Source organism: Notamacropus eugenii, chromosome 6 (genome assembly GCF_028372415.1).
Source record: "Notamacropus eugenii isolate mMacEug1 chromosome 6, mMacEug1.pri_v2, whole genome shotgun sequence".
NCBI lineage: Eukaryota > Metazoa > Chordata > Mammalia > Diprotodontia > Macropodidae > Notamacropus > Notamacropus eugenii.
The window spans coordinates 265,291,244-265,314,092 of record NC_092877.1 but is presented as its reverse complement, the minus strand read 5'-3'; the positions used below and the strand labels follow the sequence as shown (position 1 = coordinate 265,314,092).

The 22,849-nt window shown below is 38.3% G+C and overlaps 1 protein-coding gene across 1 annotated transcript; it reads right to left on the bottom strand.

The window, feature by feature from the left end:
- Positions 1–4,244: 4,244 nt before the first annotated feature.
- On the bottom strand, positions 4,245–22,837 carry MZT1 (mitotic spindle organizing protein 1). Its single transcript, XM_072622315.1, has 3 exons — positions 22,650–22,837; positions 13,161–13,306; positions 4,245–6,124 (listed from the first exon to the last, which is right to left on the bottom strand). Exons 1-3 carry the CDS (start codon positions 22,726–22,728, stop codon positions 6,101–6,103), a joined length of 249 nt encoding a protein of 82 aa, XP_072478416.1. The 5' UTR covers positions 22,729–22,837; the 3' UTR covers positions 4,245–6,100.
- Between the last annotated feature and the right edge of the window lie 12 nt (positions 22,838–22,849).

The window sequence follows — 22,849 nt, the reverse complement described above, 5'->3', positions numbered from 1 at the left end:
AAATATGGGTAATATTTCTTCTTAGAATGATATTAAAATACACAAATGGCTATTTGTAGTCTAGGTCACATATTCAGTAAGATGCCAAATTAATCACTTCTTCCCCTATAACTCTCGAACTTTAAAAAAAAGTGTGATGTCAAGATGCAATTATACTGGAACCACAGGACAAATAAGAGACCTGATAAAGTAAAATCCTTATGAATTAACACTGGGAAACTAAGCCTTAAAGTAATCACTAAGCATTGAGGGCCAGACAGGTTTCCTTGCAGGCTTATGCTTGGGGTCTACTAAAAAAATCCTATAGCCCCATCACTCAGACTACCACAGCACACCCTATGTTCCCCTCCTATCCTCACAAAAGTAGCGGTCCTTTGATAAGTCATATGGGGGGAGAGGGAGTGGGGAAAACAAAAATGCTTTGCATTCTGACTGGGACTGGACCCTAGGTAAGGAACCCCCAAAGGCTGGGCTGTAGAATCTGCCCCATTCTTCCACCACTCAGTAAAAAAGTACCAGACCCTATTGCAGACCAGTCACAAAGAGTTAAGGAAAAGAGGCCGCCTGTTTATCTATGCCAGGTCTGGAGAAGGGATGAAACTCAGCTATGGCCAGACCTGTACCTCCAGAGCATAGTTCAGGGTAGAGGTCTAGGCTGATTAACCCTCATGTTTTCTAACACCAGTAGGCTGAGGCTGAGTTGTAGTTCAACCTTAGGGGTACACTTGCCAGAAAAGAAAGAGGAGCAAGAAAACTGAATGATAAAGGAATTTTTTAGAGGCTAACAAATTATCTCAATTAAAAAAACTATAAAGGCCCAATGCATAAGCACACAGATCAGTGGACAGGAGTCTTAAATTAGGGAAAAAAAAGGGGGGGGGGGGGTGAGCAATAACTCCTCAAAAAAAATACAAAGCTCTCAACTATTAAAAGAGAGGAAAATAAATCAATGTCTGATGAAACAGAGAATGCTGGATGCCTAAAATAGCACATAAAAACCTACAGAATAATTTCAGAAGAGAAATTAAATTCATAAAAGAAATAAAGATGCATTATAGGTCAGAACTCAGAGCTCTTAATGAAGAATTTAAAAAGTAAATGAAAGACCTTCAACTCAAAGGGATTGTTTCAGAAAAATTTGGGAAAATGGGAACTGATTCAAAGTAAAGTGAAAACCAGAACGATTCAAAGCAAAGGAACTTCTAAAGACTTAAGAACTCTGATCAGTGTAACGACCAACAATGACAATGAAGCACTAGTTGACAGAGAGATGGACTCAAGATGCAGAATGAGATACATTTTTCAGCATAGCTGAGGTGGGAATTTGTTTTGCTGGACTATGTATTTGTTACAAGGGTTTTTTTTCCCCTTGAAAATTCTGAACTTAGCAAATATAGAGGTTTGTACATGAAACTGAATCTCTATTCCATTGGCCTTGCTTTAAAATGCCAACTACAGGGTGGCAGACTCTGAAAGAATACTGAGATACTGAAGCAGCAAAGTCCATGCCAGTGTGGGGTAGATGTATAGCTCTATTAGGGGTTTTTAGGCTAACTGGGGGAGTTTATTTACAGGAGGCCAGTCCTGGGAGGCAACAGGACAAAATGGTGACTCCCCAACACTCAGCCTCAGGCCAGGCCAGGGTACTACATAGGAAAAACAAAGAAGGTAGACTGCCAGGGATGATCTGTGGTCACATCTAAGTTTTTCCATGGGATAGTTAGAGCTTCTTTTGCTGTCTATATTCATTCAAGATAGTGTACATTAACTGTGGAGTCATGAGCAGTGCTTCCATACTCTGGCTCCCACGACACACATCCAACACAATTTTTTAAGAAAGGGCAATTTGAACAAGATGAATTATAGGATGGAATGAAATTAGTATATTCTTGAAAGTAAAGGGGTCCAAGAAGCAACAAAAAATAAAAGTACTTGAGATGTTTCTGCAAAGAAAAAAAATTATATATACACCTAAGTGTGTGTGTATATATATGAGTATATATGTAAAAAATACGTAAAACCAGAATAGTAGATTTGTAACAGAAACCGTGAGAGAAAGACTCAAAAGGAGAAATAAAGTGCATTACCAAGGGGAAAAAAAGTCAATGTTTAGAAATTATTTTTTAAGAAAGACTTTGCTGTTCAATTGTATCCGACTTTTCATGACCCCATGGACTTCTGTCCATGGAATTTTCTCTGCAGACACTAGAGTGGCTTGCCATTTCCTTCTCCAGTGGCAAAAAGAAGTTAAGTGACTTGCCCAAAGTTACACAGCTAGGAAGTTTATGAGGCTAGATTTGAACTCAGGTCTCCTGAAATACAAACACCAAAAGACTCGATCCACTGTATTAAAAGAAGTGAAACACTGGGAGAGCAGTTTCTTATTTCCATGGACCTCCAAGCTGAGATGGAATTTGTTTGGAAACATCAGGGGAAAGGCAGAGGGCAAAATCGGATTGCATAGTCTGAGATGAGTAATTTCTACATGGGACTGCCTTTACTGAACATTACTTCCCTCCTAAATCATGACTTCTAAAATGAAGTGCAGCAGAAAAGAGATGATGGAGCAAGATCTACAAAGGTAAAGGGCTTAAGCCTGGAAAACTTAATTCAGAAATGCAATCACATGGGAACAGAAAAAGGAATAAATAAGGGTACAGCCATGTAACAGCAAGCACAGTGGGATCTTTGCTGTTTCTTATGGACTGAGTTTTAACCAATCAGATACGTGCCTGAGGGTTCAAGGCAATCTGATACTGAGCAGAATCGCATGTAAATAGAGAACCAATATTGAGAAAGCAGACGTGAAGACAGCCAGCATTGAAGGGAGAAGACAGCTGGGGAGCCGAGACTTGCAGAAGGAGCTTCCAAACTATGAAAGCGCATGGAGCTGCAGGGCAGAAAACACACCCATGAGGTTATGTCCTTTCCGAGAGCTATTCAAGTGACGAAGAGCCTCCAGACAGTGCCGGTGGTGTGTTGGTATTGTTGGCCGGTTGAGCTTCGTTTTCCCAGAGGCAGAAGCTGCAGAGTGGAGCAGTCCCCCTGAGCTCAGACATGGAGCAGGAGTGGAGAGTTGCCTATGTGTGAATCCAGGCTAGAGTCAGGAGTGGTCAGCCCACAAAGCAAGAGCCATGGACTTGGAAGTCAAGTCAAGATGAAAGAGGACTTAACTTGGACGCTTGGTTATTGATTAAGGATGTTGCTATTTATTTTACTGCTGGATAGATAGTTCATTATACCGTGCGACGACAGTTGCAGCCCTCAGGTGTGCTGCCGCGATTGGCTTTACAAGCCACCAATCAGATAATAAAATTTTGTAATATATTAAAAGAGAAGAAGAAATGTTAATGAAGATAAAAATTTCTGGAATAAGCTAGAGAAGATTTTTAACAACCCACTAAAGTGAAAGGGTGAAAGAGAAGAGACATACAGCAGACAACTAAATGAAAGCTATAAATGAAGTTAAACCCTGAAACTGCATAAAGAATACACAATTGCAACAGAAAAGGGAAGAGTCCATAGGAACAGTTGCATAAGTTTAAGCAAAATTAATTGCAAAACCAGTACCAACTTAAAAGAGATGGGGAACAATTTTTAAAACAACAAATGGAGGAAAAAGCAAGTCTAAGTCTCATAAAAACTTAAGAATATGGTAGAATGAATAAATAAAAATCTTTTGAATTTTTCTAATCAATATACCTGTATACCTTTTGTAGCAACAAAGAACTGAAAACAAAATGGAGGTCTCTCAATTGGCAGTGTTACTGAGCTACAAGAAAGGATGGATACAGAGAAGCATGGAAAAACACATGAAATGATACAAAGTGAAGTACGCAGCAGTGGGCATACTATACACAGCCATAACAACGGAAATGGAAAGAATAATAATCAGAAAAATAATCCAAAGCGAATGATACAAAATTACAATGACTGGCTTAGTCCCATAGAAGAGACAGTACAAGTCACCCCACCTAGCTTCTTTGCAGTTGGGCTACTATGGATGTGGAATACTGTATTACGTCAGATTTTTTTGGATATGTTGGGTTAGTTTTGCTGACCTGCTTTTCCCCCATCCTCGTATTAATTCTGTTATAAGGGATGGCTTTCTGATAAGGGAGAAGGGAAAAGAATGTATTAGGAAAGGTAGGTGATGTGTAAGTAGAAGATATAGATAAAAATTTATTTTAAAAAAAGACACATTGACACGGCACTTCTATGGAATTAAGGAAACCATGAACAACTAAGGAAATAAATATTTATAATAGAAATATTAATACTAACACACAAGCATAAAATGACTATGGTACTTTACATGGTTATTTTTTTTCCAATACATAATACACGGAAAACGAATCAAAAGTACCTTTCAAGACTACTCAGTTTTATTGTCAGTGATAACATGCACCAGACTGTAATTTTACAGTTAGTTTGTTTCATTTCCTTATATATCCTTTAAAAGGGTATGAATATGCACTAAAAAAATAGATTTACATTTCAGAAATGTAACACATTCAGGAAGCCCTCTGTAAACATAGACCTCTTCCCACATTTTTTTCCTGCATTTCCCATATAACTTAATTTATGACATTATAAATTTATAAACCAAATCTGAGCTGTTGCATTAGAAGAAAAAAAGTAAGACTGAATGCACTAAATTGCTTTTCATTTTCAGGCCTAAGAGCTAGATACAAATTTTTTTATCTAAAAGTAAATCAAAAGAGTTCATTTTCTATAGATATTAGGAGTCTAAAAATATTAACATGCAGTTTTTATGTCCTTGATATTGAAAGTTATTAGTCCCTGACCTCCTTCACTCCCTTTCTCTGGACAACTATAGAACAGATTTGGCTACGTATTCCTCCCATACACAAGAAATTTTCCAGTTGAATTCCACATGTGTTTGAATGATAAAATAATTTAAAAAGTTATGCTTATGTTTTAAAAGTAACCGCGGAGGAAGCAGAAGCCTTTTTAAGAAGTACATTAACATGCCATAAAAAATAAGTAATGATATACAGAGAATCAGTAACACTAGTTCTTTATTTCTACACTCTGTTCTTTCTAAAAATACCTCTTTACTGTACCACTCAGAAACAGAACTATCAGGATCAAATATTACAAAAGTGATTTTGAAAAGGCACAGTTTAACCATTCGTGATATTTGGCCTATTTTATCTAGTCTTTGTATAATGACTTGAAATCTTTTTTCCTTAAAAAAAAAAAAGTTAAATTTAAACTTTAAAAAGAATTTTCATACAATGAATAGATCTGATAATTTCTTATTCAGCAACCAAACTATTTTTACTAAATAAAAGAGATTCTGCATGTCGGTCACTTTAGTTTATCATAAATACATTATTACTGAAGTCTTTGAATAATAACAGCAAAAATCTTAAAAAGCAAAACATAACTAAAATACTCTCATTAGCTTTAGATGATTCGAACAGCAATTAATAGCTGTTTCCAAAAGTTTTATTTTTAATAAAAAAGTGATCTAGTTCACATTATTCAATGTCAGTTAAATTGTGTATAAAAAACTAAGTCTTTTAGTTACAATAGTAGAGACTATAAGAAATTAAGATGCTTTTGTACAAAACAAAATTGACAAACACAATGGATTTAAATAAAAATTGACACACTCCAAGGATCTCTGAAATTCTGCCAACTTCCAGCCCAGTGAAAAGTAAAACCACTAAGTTATTATACAAAAATAATTCAAAATTAGAGTTTATAATATAATGGAAATGTCAACAAGTCACGACTATTACACCAGTGTTGATAGTTTCCACTACACTTTCAACTAGGCACAGGAAATGTGCAATATTTGAAAGACTTTATAAAACTGAAGCTTTCAAAGCTATAAGTAAAGAACACATAAGTAACAGTGCATTATTTGTAAACCATCAGGACTGTTGAAAAAAAATAAAGACTGAACTAAGCACTTATCTGATAATGTTTCCATAAGCTACTTTCCACTATGTATAAAGCTATGGTTTGTTAATTTTACATTGCTGTAGAAAGCAATTTCACTCCAGTATGCGATCTTCCAATCTTCTAGATCTTAATGCTCATCTCGTCCAGAGGTCCCTCCATGAAGTCAGCTTGTCATATTCTCAGCAGCCTAGAAAGAAGATTTATTACAATGAAGCCAATAAGACATATTTTAAAGATAAAGATTTTGGCAATTCTAAACGATCATTTTTAAAAATTGCATTTAATGTTTTAATGTTAAATAATATATGTATTGCTATATAACAAGATTGATTTACATCCCTGAATTCACCTTTACTGGTACACTTTTAATTCTGCCATTACCTGACCAAAAACATCAATGGGAGTCTATCACAGAGTAGAAGGATGAGAAAGAACAATTCTGTCTACCATTTCTCCATCTAGACAGAGAAATAAAAAGGTAAAAGAGCAAGGATAGTGAAGAATGATAAGTGCTGGGTGATCTCTATACTAAAAAAGATGATGAATGGGCTTAAGAAATACCTTCCATATTCAAGGTTATCAGGGACAAAACAAAAGCAAAGCTTTAATGTGGGGGAAAGGTTAAAAAACAAAACAAAACATGAAGTGCAAAAGGGAAACAACCTATGCCAGGAAGTTAGAGACTGAAAATATCAAATAAAGGAAAAGACTATTAAACACTGGGAGCTAAAAAACAAAAAAAACAATCAGAGGCTCCTTCTGAAAAGAAGAAAGCAAGGTGCTCAAATTTATAGGTGTTTCCAGGTAAGACATCATCTAATAAGGGTCTAAGGAAAAAAAACTAGTAGCGATGGTTGGTGCCTGCCTGCCTATGGGTGTGAAGTTAGCTACTGGTTGGCCTGACAGTATAGGGAAGGTTCTTCAAATACCACTCCTTACTTGAAGTCTTCCTTGATCTTAACTGATAGTGTTTCCCCACTCTTATTATCGTGTAGTTATTTGGTATATATTTATGTACACGTTCTTTCCCTGTATAGACTATAAGCTCTTTAGTGGGTAGAGGCAATTTCACTTTTATCTCTGCCTTCCCAGTGCTTCACAGAATGCCTGAATAGGACCCCACTGATTGACTCAGTCTTTGTCCTGACAGGTTATATTATCAAGACATAATAGAGAATCTTCCATTCCAAATACATTACTACTATACAATTATGATCATTAAAATGGTCCCAAATGTTATTACCAGAAAAAGTTGGAAAGCAAGCACTACAAGAACCTTAGGCAAAAAAACTGAAGACCATTCAAAATTCACTGTGGCTCACTGAAGAAAAAGGGTGCATAAGAGAAAAATTGATTTAGGAAAAGTGAGACGAATGCTATATTATAGCAGCAACATCTACCCCAAGCAGGCTAGGTAATTTTCCCTTAAAAGGTGCTAAAATCACCACCAAGACTTAACTAGCTCAGGGTATTAATACTTCTGACACAGCTTCCTCAGCAACCTAATCATAAGAATCATGCCATGAAAAAACAGGAGTAGCTATAATATAATCAGGCTTAATTGTTACACCAGGAGCGGAAAGAAGCTGTGCTTTGCTCTATCAATTAAGTATCTTTGCTGAGTATCTTTCCATGTTATGCTTAAAAATCTTTTGTTAACTGCTAGCTGGGCTACAAGTAGGGGTGTACTAGAGCCAGCTTGTAGGGTTTGAGAGCTTAAAATTTAATTTAAAATTAAAGTTTCAGTATGAGCATTCATACCTAGAAATGAGCAAACCCTACAAATCAGGGCTTAATTTATTCTTTGGTTGATTGTCTAGACTTAAGTATGCTATATACAGTGTTTTGTTTTTTAATTTGTGAAGATCTTTTGCTAAACATTTATTGACACACCTCTGGCTACAAGTATCTCATTTGATTCTAATTCCACCACAGAAAATACCATATAAAGCAACAACAAAAGAAGAGCAGTTTTAAGACCTAGAAGTTCATGGAAGGGAAAAAAACTCCAAAAAAGGAGCATTGTTAAAACTCAAATGCTTCTCCATAAATGCCCAATATTTTGGCAACAAGCAAGAAGAAAAAATGTTCATGCAAATTAAACTTAAAAGTGTGCTGTGCTTTTTAATTTATGAAGAGCTGTTTGTTAAACATTTACTGGCACACCATCTCATTTGATTCTAATTCCAAACATGAAGCACCATTCTCGGCTGAATCATGACAAGTCTACCTCAAATAACATTTGGATTTCCAATGATGAATAAAGATAGTTATAGTCCTAATGCAGGGAAACATATTTGACCTAATACACCATTGGAATTTGGTGGAATGAAATGCGTAAGTTAAGTGGTAACCTACTCTGTATGGAGATATCTTATTCAAAAGAAAAACATGGGTTAAAAAGAGAATAAGAAAGTAGAGGGAGGATTGTGTATCTAAGATGTATGGAGGAAATCCTTGGAGGGAAAAGGGGATGGGACATGTTGATGATCAATATAAAGAAGGACAGAGGGAAGGAGAGGGGAGGAGGAGGAGAAGAGAGGTTTTTTTGTTTTTTTTTACAAGAGGCAGTGTGATGTAGTGGATAGAGCTGTGGCCTAGAAGTCAGGAAGGTCTGGGTTCAAGTTCCTCCTCTGACACATTCTACATTGACAGACGTTTCCTCACCCAGGAGTTCCCTATGCCAGTGACATCAGAAGTCCTATCCCTAGAGTCTTGTCACAACAAAAACCAGGTCAGTTTACATGCAGGGCCTGGACAGGTTTTGTGCACAATACCCTTTCCACCCATTACTAAACTCCACCAAGTTTCACTTTCTTTTTTTATATCAATATAACAACTTGGTTATGCACATGAATGGCAAAGAAAGCAGAACACAGGAGCTCTTCCTAGCCTAATCTAGAATTAAATGATATCTTTTCAGGTGAGTTGAAAGAAGCAATTAATTGAAAATACTATTAGTATTTTTATTTTTTTATTAGTTGTATCAGGCACAACCTGATCACATTTCTGTACAGTATGGCAAAAGCACTATTCGTCTGTTCAAAACATCTGTTAGATGTGTTGAAATGGATTTTAAAAGTTATGTTAACAGAAGAATTCTGCTAACTAGAGCAGTTTTTTCTGTTTTGTTTCATTATGAGTTACAATATAGGCACGGTATAAGACCAGTAACCTGGATCCAAATAGAGGGCAAAAAAAAAGAAGGGAAAAGATAAATCTTCAAAGAGGAAGATGCAAAACCAATAAAGACTAAAAACAGTGCAGTATCAAGACTAAAGAATCGATTGGAATTAGGTTCCCCAAATCAAGTCTCTAAACCTTCCAGTCAATAAGCAAGTACTGATTGAGCACTTACTATGTGCCAGGCATGGTGCTACATGCTGGTATATAAAGAAAAAAATGAAATAATGCCTCACCTCAGTGAATTTTATTGAAGCCTCCTGGGTCTGTTTCCTGATCAAATGAGATGATGCAACCAAAGTGCTATATAAATGTCATTATTGGGGACTGAAATATCTTCCCTCATTTATAAAGTGAGGATGAGGGATTTTTTACTGGGTGTATTTTGGCTTTAAATTTCTATGTCTTTGACCCTAAAATGTAATCCAAATGGAAAAATAACACATCATAAGGCTTCATGCTGGCAAACATTCAGATGAACTATAGAGATTTTATTCACATTTTTTCCTCTGATTCTACGGGAAAAGACGTCAGATTTCAAAGTGTGAAGACAGCAACTTATTTACTTCTCAGTAAGATAGTTAGGATTCTTTCACTAGAAATCAGTGAGGGTGGGGATACAGGAAGGAGGGCTTTAAAAGACCCAGAAGAGTTAAGAAATTCAGGGTAAGATAGTTCTACTCAAAGGTGGGCAGGGTCTTTGACCTTAGGCAATCCAATCTAATTCTTCAGGATGAAGTTTTCTCATCTGTAAAACAAGGGACTTGGTACAGATGGCCTTCAAAAGCTCTTCCAATTCTGGCAATTTATGAATCTGAAAGGTTTGATACAGTCATACCATTCACAAAGGGAAATGAATAGAAGTGAAATACTGACTGTGATTCAACTGTGGGAGAAACAGAAATCCAGTGAAAGAAATAAAAAGAAAAAGCAGTTTCCAACCTGTGGATAGATTTTTGTAGAAGTGATCTGAGAATCTGTATGTGCAATAAGCATTATTATTTGAATATGTGTCATATATATGTATGCACATGGATGGATTACAATAGTTATTGGTGAAACACAAACTCATTCAAAAGCATTACTGAACTGATGTTGAAAGGCAACATGGAACACCTGGGTTTAAGTCCTACGCCTAATGAATACTGGGTGTTTGGCCCTGCAAAGTCACTAAACTTTCTAGGCAACTTTCTAGAGTTCTAAGTTGCAGAGAAGGTGCTGACATTTACTAGCAGAGGGAGTATCCTCAACAAGTAGTTCTTTATGTCAATGAAATTACAGGTCCACTTCCTATTACTGGATTCCTAATAAGCTTTTTGCTATCATGTATGTTCTTAATTAATACTAATAATAGAGCCACCATGGAGAGGGGGATAGGGAGGGGAGAAATCACTAAATTTTTGGACGTTACAAATGAGTCTTCATCCTGGAAAAGTTTGAGAACTATTCATTAAAATGCAATTGGTTCTGGGGAGAATCAATAAATCATAAAAGCATTTATTAAAACACTATGTTGTCGATAAACACAAAAAGTAAAAAAGTAAAAAGTTTCTGCTCTTAAGGCATTCATGTTATGCCTTTGTCTCTAACAAAGAGACAAGATGTAAATAAAAGGTACATATGAGATATATACAGAGTGGATAGGAAGTAATTCAGAAAGGAAGGAACTAACTTTTTGGCTGGGGGATGAGAGCATGACGGGGAAAGTGGGAAAGGTCTTCTGCAAAAGCTGAGTTATGAGTTGAAATGTGAAGCCAAGGAAAGGATGAGGAGGAAGAAAACTCCAGAACTGGGGGGAGAGGGGGATGCATGTGAGGGAGGGCAGAGAAGGTGAAGAAAGGGTAAAGGAGGAGACAGTAAAAAAGGCACAGAGATCAGAGATAGTGTTGTGTTCAAGAAAATGCAAATAGACCAGAACTGCTAAAATGCAGTTTGTGGAGGAAAGCAAAATCTAAGAAAATTGAAAAGTAGGAAGCAGCCAAGTTATTAAGAATTTTACACAGGAGTTTAAACAAAAAAAGGAGTTTATATTTGAATCCGGATGAGCTGGAGTGAGAAGAGACTTGAGGCTGGGAAACCAACCACAGGGCTACTGAATAGTCCAAGCAAGAGGCAATGTGTACTTTAAGTAGAATGGAAGCTGTGGAAGTGCAGAAAAGGGGGTGTATGAGAAACATAACAAAGGCAGAAACAAGACTTGGCAATGGGTTGGAGATATGGTCGAGAGTGAAGAGCTGGGAATGACAACATGGTTGTGGACACAGCACCACCCTCTACTAATTATTTTAGTTGTTAATGTTAGCCTTTCCAAACTACTTTATAATTATTTTCCTTGTACTTAGGTGTTCTTGTCTCCTTCATTTAAACATAAGCTTCTTTTAAGTTGTTGTTCGGTTGTTTCTTCACAACCCTATGTGGGGTTTTCTTGGCAAAGATACTGGAATGACTTGGCATTTCTTTCTCCAGCTCATTTTACAGGTGAGGAAACTGAGACAAATAGTTAAGTGACTTACTTGCCCAGGGTCACACAGCTAGGGAGTGTCTAAGGCCAGATTTGAACTCAGGTCTTCCATACACCAGGCTAGGTACTCTATTACTGTACCACCAAGTTGCCCTTTCTTTGAAGTAGGGAATATCATTTACTGTAGGTGTGCCACAGTGCCCAGGATAGTTATCTGGCTCACAGCTGGAATTTAATGAATACTTGCTGATTGACTAGGAGGATGGTAGTGCCTGAAGGTAATAGGAAAATTCAAAGTAGGGAGAGTCTGGAGGAAAAAAAAGTGCTATTTTAGAAATGTTGAATCTGAGCTACACATAAAGAGGTAGTGGGTGATATGGCACTAAAGCTGAAGACAGAGACTAGAACTATATATAAAGATCTGGCAATCACATGCATACAGATAATCTAATTCAGGGAAGATACTGAGATCTCTGAGAGAACATAAAGAGAAAAAAAGGTTCATGAAAGACACGTCAGGAACACCCACTGTAATGCAGAAAATCAGCAAACAACACTGGGAAGGAGAGGCTAGACAAATAGAAGAACCAAGAGAAAGCGGTGTCAAAATAAAAACCCTAGAGTGCATACACAAAGGTGATTAATAGTGTCAAATATCACCGACGCTTCCAAGATGATTATTTTGAAAAAGTCATTAACTTTGGCAACTAAGATCATTAATAACTTTAAAAAGAATAGTTTTAGTTGAAGGTCAGAAACCAGATTGCAAAGAGTTTGAGGAGAAAAAAAGTAGAGGAAACAAGTATAGAGGGCTTTCTCAAGCTCAGTTAAAGAGAGCTATGGGATTATAACTAGTGGGGATGGTGGGATCAAGTGAAGGTTTTTTTAAGTACAGAGGAGACACTGAAATGTTTGCAGGCAGCAGAGGAGTCCTTAGATAAGGAGTAATTGAAGATAGAGTGGGGAGGCTAGTGGGGGGGGGGGGGCAGTCTGCTGGAAAAGATAAGAGGAGATGGGATCAAGGATGAAGGCTGACCTTAAGGAGGAAGGTGACCTCTTCAAGAATATTGAAGAAGCAGCGAATTCTAATGTTTCTTAAAAAAACCTTTATTTTCACTGGTCACTTTTGTTTTCATAACACCTTCATTTCTGAATATATCCCCAATTCCCCAGTGAGCCAACCCTTGGAAGAAGAAAAGATAAACAAAGCAACTGAGGAAAACCAACACAACCACTTTCCAAATAAACGTTACCACAACTGCAAAGGGTGAGGAGGCACATCAGCTCGCCAAGTCTGGGGTTTTTTGGGGGTTGACACGGCCATATTCATCAAGCGTACTGTTTGGTTCTTCTTACACTTTTTTCATCAGTTCACATGTCTTCTCATATTTCTCTAAATTCTTCCTATTTGCAGATTCTTATTGTATAGTGATATTCTATTGTAGTTATACGCTACAATTTGTTTAGCCATTACCCGAACTATTCTACTAAGGACCTAGTTTTACCTTTCATATAAACTTTTTGTAAAAAGAATTAAAGAACCTCTTGTTTGGAAGCAACAATTAATAGCCGTCCTCACCTTTAGTGCTTCCGTGGCCTTGCGAAGTTCTTTAATGACGGAGGATAAGGCCTCTGGGTTTATCCCTTGCTCACACAGACGTACACAAATAGAGAGTGTTTCCATATCCAAGCCAGTATTCAATATTCTTGAAATCTCAAGCAGAACTGAAACACAGGAACAAAAGTTTTTTAAAAGTTAGATATAAGAATTCAAATCTATGTAGATAGTTTTCTTTAGTCCAGATATTGTCACAAGGCTGTAATTTCCTAAGGAATTTTGGCATTAATATTGGAATTTAGTAATGTTATATACTTAATACTCCTAACTTTTGCAAGTGCATTCATATATATCATTTTATTTTTTAAAATCATAACAAACCTTGAGATAGATAGACAAGGTGATATTATCTTCATCTGACAAAGGGGCAACAGACACTGGGCTAGTTTTAGAGCTCACCAAACAACTCCGGAAAAAACCTGAATAGAAGATAAAAACTAATACGGGTAATAAAGCACAAATATACAAACACGGGACAGTATTACTAACCATGGTGAGGAATCTAAACATTCAAACTAAGCTGAGGCCAGCTACACAAGCTAAGGAGAACAATGCGAGTTTGGTTTCTTCTTCCCGTCCCCAGAAACTATGCTGAGAGAGAAAGAGTTGAAAGTAAGCTACTTGATGGCAGGGACTGTCCATGGCCTCCTTTAGTATCCCCTACTCTTAGCAATGTCTGGCACACAGTGGGTACTTAATAAATGCTTACTGACTGACTAAAGAGATAGAACCACTGCTAGGATGGAGTACTACAACTGAAAAAAATTTCCCTTTGGATGAGAGTCTAAAACCACAAAAGCTAATAGGGAGTTGGTAACCAAGAGAGTAAGGGTATAATAAAAGCATCTACTTGTCCCCTGAGTTCAAGTCATCAGGTCCTGAACTGGAATCTAGGGTAAAGGAAGATAAAATTGCTGTGCAAGAATCAATGATGTTTTAAAGATTTTGGAGAATACAAGAAGTACCACAGGACTAGAGAAGAATAAAAGTCCTGATTCTTTCCCCTCAAAAGAGGGAAGAGAAAAGCATCTCTGAATAACAGGCCAGTTAGCTTATCTCAGACTAGTGAAAATATTTTTTACAACAGATTATTAAAGTCATTGAGATAAATTTGAGAGACTAAAATGATTTTCTTTTTATTCTGGGTTACTAAACTGGTAAATTAGGACAATCTTTCTCCTAGTGTTCTGCAAGGGATCCTGAAACACCCAAAATTTGGTTGTTTTTTTTTTAACGAATCTTATGTTATTTAATAGGCATTAAAATAATTTTGGAGGATTTTACTACAAGACTCCTGCCAAAGTTTTGTTTAAACTGAAGGGTTCTAATACTGTGGAAAACTTTAAGAACTACTGGATTAGAGGGCTGCTGTAGGTATAGTTTATGCAGACTTTTGGTTAGGGTTTCCTCTAACTCTGAAATTCTGGAATTAGGATATAAAGTAAGGTGTTAACACGAGTTTTTTTGGTGAGTGTTTCACCAGTGGTATATCTTCCAACTAATCCAAACCAAATCTTATTGTTAGCTCAGATGCACATGTGGATGTTTATACTCCTTTCAAATCAGAACTGGAAACATGTGGTACCATTAAGAAAAAAAAGAATGCTCTAAAATCTTTAGTATGTGAAATAAGAATATTGATTATGATCAGATCATGTCTTTATCCCCCAAAGAAAAGCTTATCCACCCAGACCTTTAAGTGCTAAGGAGAAAACCTAAAAATGGTGAGATATCTCATTGAAATTTAATTTAAAGTAGGGTATATATTACTTTAATGAAGTACAGAATTGTTTGGGTAAAGAATTTTTATTATATAGAAAATGAAACATAAAACAACAGTCTAGACTCTAGGCCCTAGAGCAAAGGTACTATAAAAGTAAAAGAAGGTTATAATTGCTGATGATTTCTCTTTTATCAATTGCTTCTCCAAAAATACTCCATATGGTATTTCCTTCCTGTCCAGAACATGAAAGGCACCACAGAGCAGTGGACTGTTGGACCTGAGTCAAATCTTATTATTATATAACAATTATTATATATAGTATTTATGATATAACAATATATAATATATACAACAAATACACCCTTACTTTCTTGGGTACCAACTCCCTATTAGCTTTTGTGGTTTTAGGCTCTCTTATCCAAAGGGAAATTTTTTCAGTTATAATACTCCATCCTAAGTAGTGGTTCTATCTCTTTAGTCAGTCAGTAAGCATTTGAGACCTAGTTTTAAATTCTGTCCTAGCCACTTAAGTGGGCAAATCATTTAACCTCTCTAATCATCACTCTTTACCTATAAAATGAAAGAATCAGATAATTTTGATTATCAAACGAAATAAAGCATTCTATAAATTACCATAATTTCGTTTAACATGTTTTTTGCTCCATACTAAAATAAAGCAGCATCACCTAGAACACACTGGTAAGGAGTATTAAATTGTCAAAGCTCAATCACTATCAACAAAGGGGGTTGGAAATAGCTGACCACCTAAATTTCTCCCAGACCTAAAGTTCTGTAATTTTATAATCTACCAACTTGACCACCATTTGTGGAGGGGATCTTTGATGAGCCCTGGTAAGCTTCAACTGGTGGGAGGGAAAGGGGGAGAGGGGGAGGAGGAGGGGGAGGGGGAAGGAGAGAGAGAGAGGGTGTGTATGATGTACTCTACTCCTCCCCAGTCTTCAAATGATGAAACTGAAGCCCAGAGGGATTAACTGATTTGTCCAAGTCACACAAGTAGTAAGTAACAAGGTCAGGATTCAATCCTGGGTTTTGTGACTTCAAATGCAGTCCTAGACGCTAAGGTTAGGTTCTGAGGGAAAAACTGTCAGGAGCTTTATGGTGTGCTTTTAACAGAAATGGGATGTGTTTCCTTCAGCAATTTTCTAACCAGGAAGTAGTCCCTTTGAATTACGTTTTTTCTATGTTCCCCCACAGGCAGCTAGGTGGGTTAGTCAATAAAGCAATGAGCCTGGAGTCAAGAAGATCTGAGTTCAAATCTAGCTTCAGACACTTACTAGCTAAAGGAACCAGAGAAAGTGACTTAATCCCTATTTGCCTCAGTTCACAGCTATAAAATGGGAACACAATGGAGAAGGAAATGGCAAACCATTCCAGTATGTTTGCTAAGAAAAGCCCATGGACTTTAATCATATGATAGATAGGACTGAACAACACTGAGTAGTCCTCCCCCTCCCCCCCAAGGCCCAAACCAAGTCAACAGATAGTTAGTGAGTAACTATTAGGGGATACAAAAATGGGTAAGACAGATCACCTCTAAGGTCCCTTTTTCCAGCACTAAATCCGAAGTGTTTTTCCTTACAACAACTCTGTGAGGGAGGAATTACAAATATTATAATTTCCTTTTACAAATAAGAAAAAGGAAACTCAAATAGGTTTTGCCTTGACTAGGATTGCATTAATAACCACTATATGTGATCTGAACACAAGTGTGAGGAATAAATGAATAAAAAAGCATTAATTAAGTGCTTACTGTGTGCCAGCACTGTGCTAAGTGATGGGGATACAAATAAGAAAGCAAGACAACTCCTGCCTTCGAGGTGCTGAATGTTTCAATGGGGAAAAGACAACTCATGTGAGAGGTGGTGGCCAGGAGTGTTTTGTTAATGTTTCATTACTATTTTTAGAATCAGAATTAGAAAGGGGATGTAAAGAGTACTCTGCAATAGCCAGGCATGGGAACCTGGGCTTATTAAGGTAACCAAATAGTCTAGGGAGGAGCTTGGAGTACCTAATCCCATGGTAAAGGTCAAAACATAGAAGCATGGTGTGGAAGTGGTGTGGCAGACTGGGACCAAAGCTAGATACAGTGAATAGTCACCAACCAGGGTGCCAGAAGACTAAGTCCAATATTATTTCTACAATATTATGCTCTAGAAGGAAGAGGTAGGAAAGAGAGTGAAGGTACTGAAAACAAAACAAAAAGCAAGCAAAACAAAGGGACAGGAAAGATTCATATCTTTTAGGTTAAATAAATTAAGTAAGTTAAAAAGAGGTGTTTAAAATATTTCTTTCATGTATCATTTAAATCTAGTATTCCAAAAAAGGCACAAATCTACTTGCTAAAAAAGTTTTTTAGGCAATAAAACTTTATTAGGCACAAAAGATGCCTTTTCTCATCTCTAAATCACAGTTTAGAATAAAATTAGAAAATGCAAAACATCTTTCCAATTACAAGTCGGTAAACACTGATGAAGCTGCTTTAAATCTAAAGTAACTTCACACAATACCTCATATTATACACTTAACTGTATTGGCAGTAAATCTTTTAACCTTGAAACTCTGTAATTAACTGAAATATGAATGTGTTTATAGTAGAAACTGTCAGTATTATACATTACTACAGATTTATTAAATAAAAAATTTCTGGCAGCATTTTTATGTCTAACAGAATGAATCTAAAAATACACAAGTAGTAGATCAGAGTTTAACCAAAGGCTACAGTGCTTCTTGGGGTCTTATTTTAGCATCCATGCCTTACTTATGTGCTCGTGTTATTAGCACTTAGTAATGTTGATTTATATCAAGATTCTCTATATTCTAGCCTAAGGTTAGATCATTTATACTCTAACCTGCCAAGCACTATGGGAAAGCATTTACTATCTCTGGAGTTTTATAGCTTTACCAGCAACATTCCTTTGCTGCTAAAGTGGTCTGTTTCCTCTTTATAGGATCAGGTAAAGCAGGATATTAACTTTTACTGTGAGTGCCAAACTGTTAAAAAAATAAACAAGCAAAAAATTTTTTTTTTTAAAGTTCAATTATGCTTATTCTACTAGTTTCATCAGTCACAGTATGCCAAAGCAACAGTTGGAATATTGCTGGAAGTAAGAAAATACATTTTATGTATTGATACTATTATCAGTCAGTAAGTATTTATTAAGCAGCTACTACCACCAGGAACTGTTCTAAGTGCTGGGGATACAAAGACAAAGAATTATACAATCTCCAAATACAATCTATAAATACAAGTTGTCAAATCAAAGGAAATAAAAGAAGGAAGGCATGAAAAGTTGGAAGAATCAGGAAAAGACTTCTGGAAGGTGGTAGCTAAGCTGCATTCTGAAAGGGATTTTATGAGGTAGAGATAAGAAGGGCATGAGGTGGTACAATGGTATCAAACTCAACTAGAAACTAATTCCTAAAGGTTAATAATGACTTAGAAAGCCATAAATGAACATTATCTATGTTCTACTAGGGGGAAGGAGGTAGCAGCTACGTAGCACAGTGGATAGAGCATCTGGCCTGGAGTATGGAAGACTCATAGTCCTCAATTCAATCTGGCCTTAGACATTTAGTAGCTATGTGACCCTGGGCAAGTCATTTAATCTTGTCTGCCTCAGTTTCTCATCTGTAAAATGCACTGGAAGAGGAAATGGCAAACCACTCCAGTACCTTTGCCAAATAAATGTCAAATGGTGTCACAGAGAGTTGAATATGACTGAAACAACAAAAATGTTGTATTTTTACTTATTCTGTTAAATGTTTCTCAATTACATTTTAATCTGGTTCTAGCTGAACCTGCGAATTTTGCTAGCCACTTGTAACCCTTTAATTTGCCACCTTGGAACTTGAATCAGGAAGACCTCGGTTAAAATCCTTCCTCAGATACTAGCTCTGGGATGATGAGTAATTCAAAAACTCTGTCCTGCAGTTTCCTGATCTGTAAAATGAGTAAACTGGTTGAAAACTAAAAACAAATAAATTGTTAAAAAGAATGTATATATAGAGTCTATATCAAATTACAGAAGGCCTCGGGGTGGGGGAAGGGGGGAGATAGGGAGAAAATTTGGAACTCAAAATCTTATAGAAGTGACTGTTGAAAGCTGAAATAGAGTAAAATGAGGAAATTGGATTCACTGGCCTTTGAGGTCTCTTTCAGCTCTTTATCTATGATCTCATAAATGTCTTTCAGGTATGAGGACAGCCAATGCAAAGGGACAGAGATGGGAAATGGTTTTCTGTGTGAGGAACAGAAAGAAAGAAGGTCATATCAGGTGCAAGAGGATGAGGGGGAATGATATACAACGAGGCTAAAAGAACAAGCTGACAACAGCTTTAAGTGAGGTGGAGAAGTTTATGGTGTGTGTGTGTTGGTGGTGGCGGTAGTGGGGAGCCACTGGAGTAGAGGAGTGAGATGGTCAGGACCATGCTTAAGGAAAGTAACTTTGACAGCAGTAAGGAGGATGGAATGAAATAGGGAGAAACTAGGCAGGGAGACCAAATAGGAGGTCACTGCAATAATCTAGTCAAGAGGTGAATAGAGAGGAGCCACATGAAAAAAAAAATGTTACGGAGGCAGAGTGGAAACTTTTAGGAAAGTAACAAAATCAGATAATCCTGTGTGTCAAATACACCTCTTCTAATTATTTTATTGCTCCTTAGATTTGGGCCCTGCATACTGAACTTGCTTGTCAGATCTGTGTTTTCTAGTCTACAGGCCATTCACCTACAGCTGGAGGGAAACGGTAGATATCATCCCCTGGATGTGGCCTATGCTTGGTTCCAGTCAACCTCTTCCTCAGGACACAAGAATGATGGAGTCTATCTACTTCCCCTAATATCTCAACTTCTTCATATGCCTCACTAGAACAGCAGGTATGTCCTCAACCATATCCATCTAGTTTTAGGCAAGACCACAATAGTCAGTCAGTAAGAAAGCAGCACCAGAAGGATACCGAGCAGGATGTTTGATCACTAAATCACAGAAGGGACTTTCTTTCCATAAGTGGATGCCTGTGCAGTGATAGCTTTTAGGTAAACTTGTGATGTAGAGAGGCTTATTATAATTATCCTACATTAATAACCCCCCCGGGGGGTTTTCTGTATGCATTATGGGTAGCCACATGTGCAATTCCACCAAGGCCAGGACCTCTCCCCATATTAGTAAATCCCTCCTATGTTTTAATATTCATATATTCCAATATGCTAATAACACCATTTGCTCTATAAAAATTCCTGTCTTGCTTTGCTAAGCTGTTAGCTCCTCTAAGGAGCCTAGCCAGTTTTCTGAGATTGTTATCATCAATAGATGCCTTTGCTTGGGTTGGAAATGGTCTTTGTGAATTCTTTCAAGACAACCCTGCAACACACCATGACACCCCAACAATCCTGCTGAGTTATGTGGAGTGATTTGAGTGTAAAGTCAACATTACAAATCTGGGAGACCAGAAAAATAATGCCTTACAAAAAAATAGGAAATTTGGAAGAGGGGTACTTTTTTTTTTGCTGAAGGGTGGGGAGGGTGGATAATAAATTGTTTTAGATATGTCGAATTTAAGAAGTCTCTAGAAATTCAGTTTCAAATGTCTAAAAGGCAGTTTGGTGATGGTGAAATCAGGGGAGAAACTGGGACTGGATATATTGAACTGGGAATTATGATCACAAGTGGTAAACCCAGAACTTCAGAGAGGTTAGAAAGTGTGATGTCAATTATAATCCAGCAGAGAAGATTAAATCAGAAGATTAAAAAATAGTAGTAAGAATGGCAAAAGAACCAAGGAATGGAGCAGTATCACAAATCCCCTCAGTGATGGTAAGGGACTTAGGCTATCTCCACTAGGATCTAGGAATCAAGGGTGGGGAACCTTTGGCCTAAAAAAAGCATTTGTTGGTACTGTACTCAGTCAAAAGGCTGCACCCAAGAACCTTGAAGGCCACATGTGGCCTCCAGGCTGAAGGTTCCCCACCCCGAAGGTTCCTCACCCCTGATTCTAAGTCATTTGCATAGAGATGGAAATTGAAATCAAGGGAGCTGATGAGATCACCAAAAATGAGGACACAGAGAGAAGAGAGCGAACTTAACTAGTTGGAGGGTAGGATATGAATGATGTCAGCAAAGGAGCATGAGAAGGAGCAGTTAGACTAGTAAAAGCAAAAGGAACGAAGCAAGCAAACCCAAGAGAAGAAAGTATTCAGGAGTGTAAAATGCTGTAAAGAGCTTATGATGAATGAGGATATGAAAAGACCACAAAATATCACGGGTAATCTTGAAGAGAACAGTGTCACTTGGGTGATGAGGCTGTAAGACTTAAAGGGTTTGAGAATTGAGAAAAGAAATGGAGGCAAAGAGTATAAACAGCTTTTTCTAGAAGTTGGCCTGTAAATGGGAAGAGTCAGATTCAGAGAATGAAAGGATGGGAGAGTCTTTCAAGGGCATTTTTCTTTTCAAACGACGGGAGTCCGGAGCATATTTGGAAAATGCTGAAGTGGGAAGTGCAATACAAGAAAGGGAAATAGGAATAATGCAGGTTAAGGGAAGTCAATTACATCTGGTGGACAGTATTTATTAATGGTCCACTGAGTTTGAGGTTCTGTGCTCCAGGCACAGAAAGGGAGAAACAGTCCCTGCTTTCAAGAAACTCAGTCTAACTGGGTTGATTGTGGTCCTTGGCTCTGGAAGAGGACCAAAATGACATCACCACATAAACTCAACTTCCAACGTCTGAGCGGGCTGATCAGACCACTGCCGAGCTTGGAATGCTCTACCACAGGTTGAGCACAGACAGTCGGTGGGAATATGTGGGGTGGATACTCTATATTTGTGCCTTCTATGTTTACTTTGTAATGTCTCAATCTGGGCCCTGTGGTGAGCAGTCCTGCGCCAGCGTCTCCCATGACAACACGCAAACAACCGCATAGAAATAAGTTACAATTAGGATACATTGTAAATAATCAGGATACATTGTAAAAGATCATCACCTCTGCAAGGACTGGACCGGCACCTTTTGCTTCGCGAGCAGAGACTGAGGAAACTACCATTTGCATAAGCTATTATTTCTTTCATAGCAAACACTTCAGTCATCTCTGCCTAAGGAATTTCAATCTCATCACGTGAAGTCACGCAAACTCAAGCCCTGCCGCAACTTTTTCTTCTTTTCATCGGGCTCACGTTCATCCAGACGCAGGCCCTTTTCCCCCAGGTTCCCACCTACACACCCAGACGCTCCCGGGCCTTTCACTTTGCTCACCCTCCAGTGCACAGACACTACGTGGGTTCCCGTGGCCCACGCCACACTCAGTGCGTGGACACACGACCCGGCCCGACCCGACGCCACGAGAGTTCCTCCCAGCACCCCCGCGCTGGACCGCGTTTGGATCCGCTTTAGAGCAAACAGTGGGAGGAGGCCGAGGAAGGGAGCGCGACCCCCGGGGTCCCAGACCAGGGAGGGATAACGGACCCACGCACATTCCGGGCGCCAGGAGCGCGACGCCGACGTGGGGAAACGGGACGACGCGCGCGACCGCGTACGTAGAAGCCGTGGAGGCTCCCCTCGAAGGCGAGGCGTCGACCGACTCGGGGCTGTCGGGGAAGCGGTCCGGGAAAAGGAGGGTTATTCTCAAGCTTCCAACGGAACCACCCCTTTCGTTGGGCCCCGCGTCTGCCTGCGAACTGGAGAGGAGGAGAAGGGACAGGGACGGGAACTCACCGTCCATGGTCTCCCTCACCGCGTTCAGGTTGGCCGCGGCGGCCGCCGCAGCCGCAGCGCCGCTATTACTCCCTGCCATGGCGACTGCCCGCCAAGGCAGGGGAAAAGCGGGAGAACCGTTTGACCCGGAACAGGAGGTAGTGTCCTGTTCTCCCGGGCAATCAGGCTGCGCGTCGTCTCCTCACGCCGGAGGGAGGCTC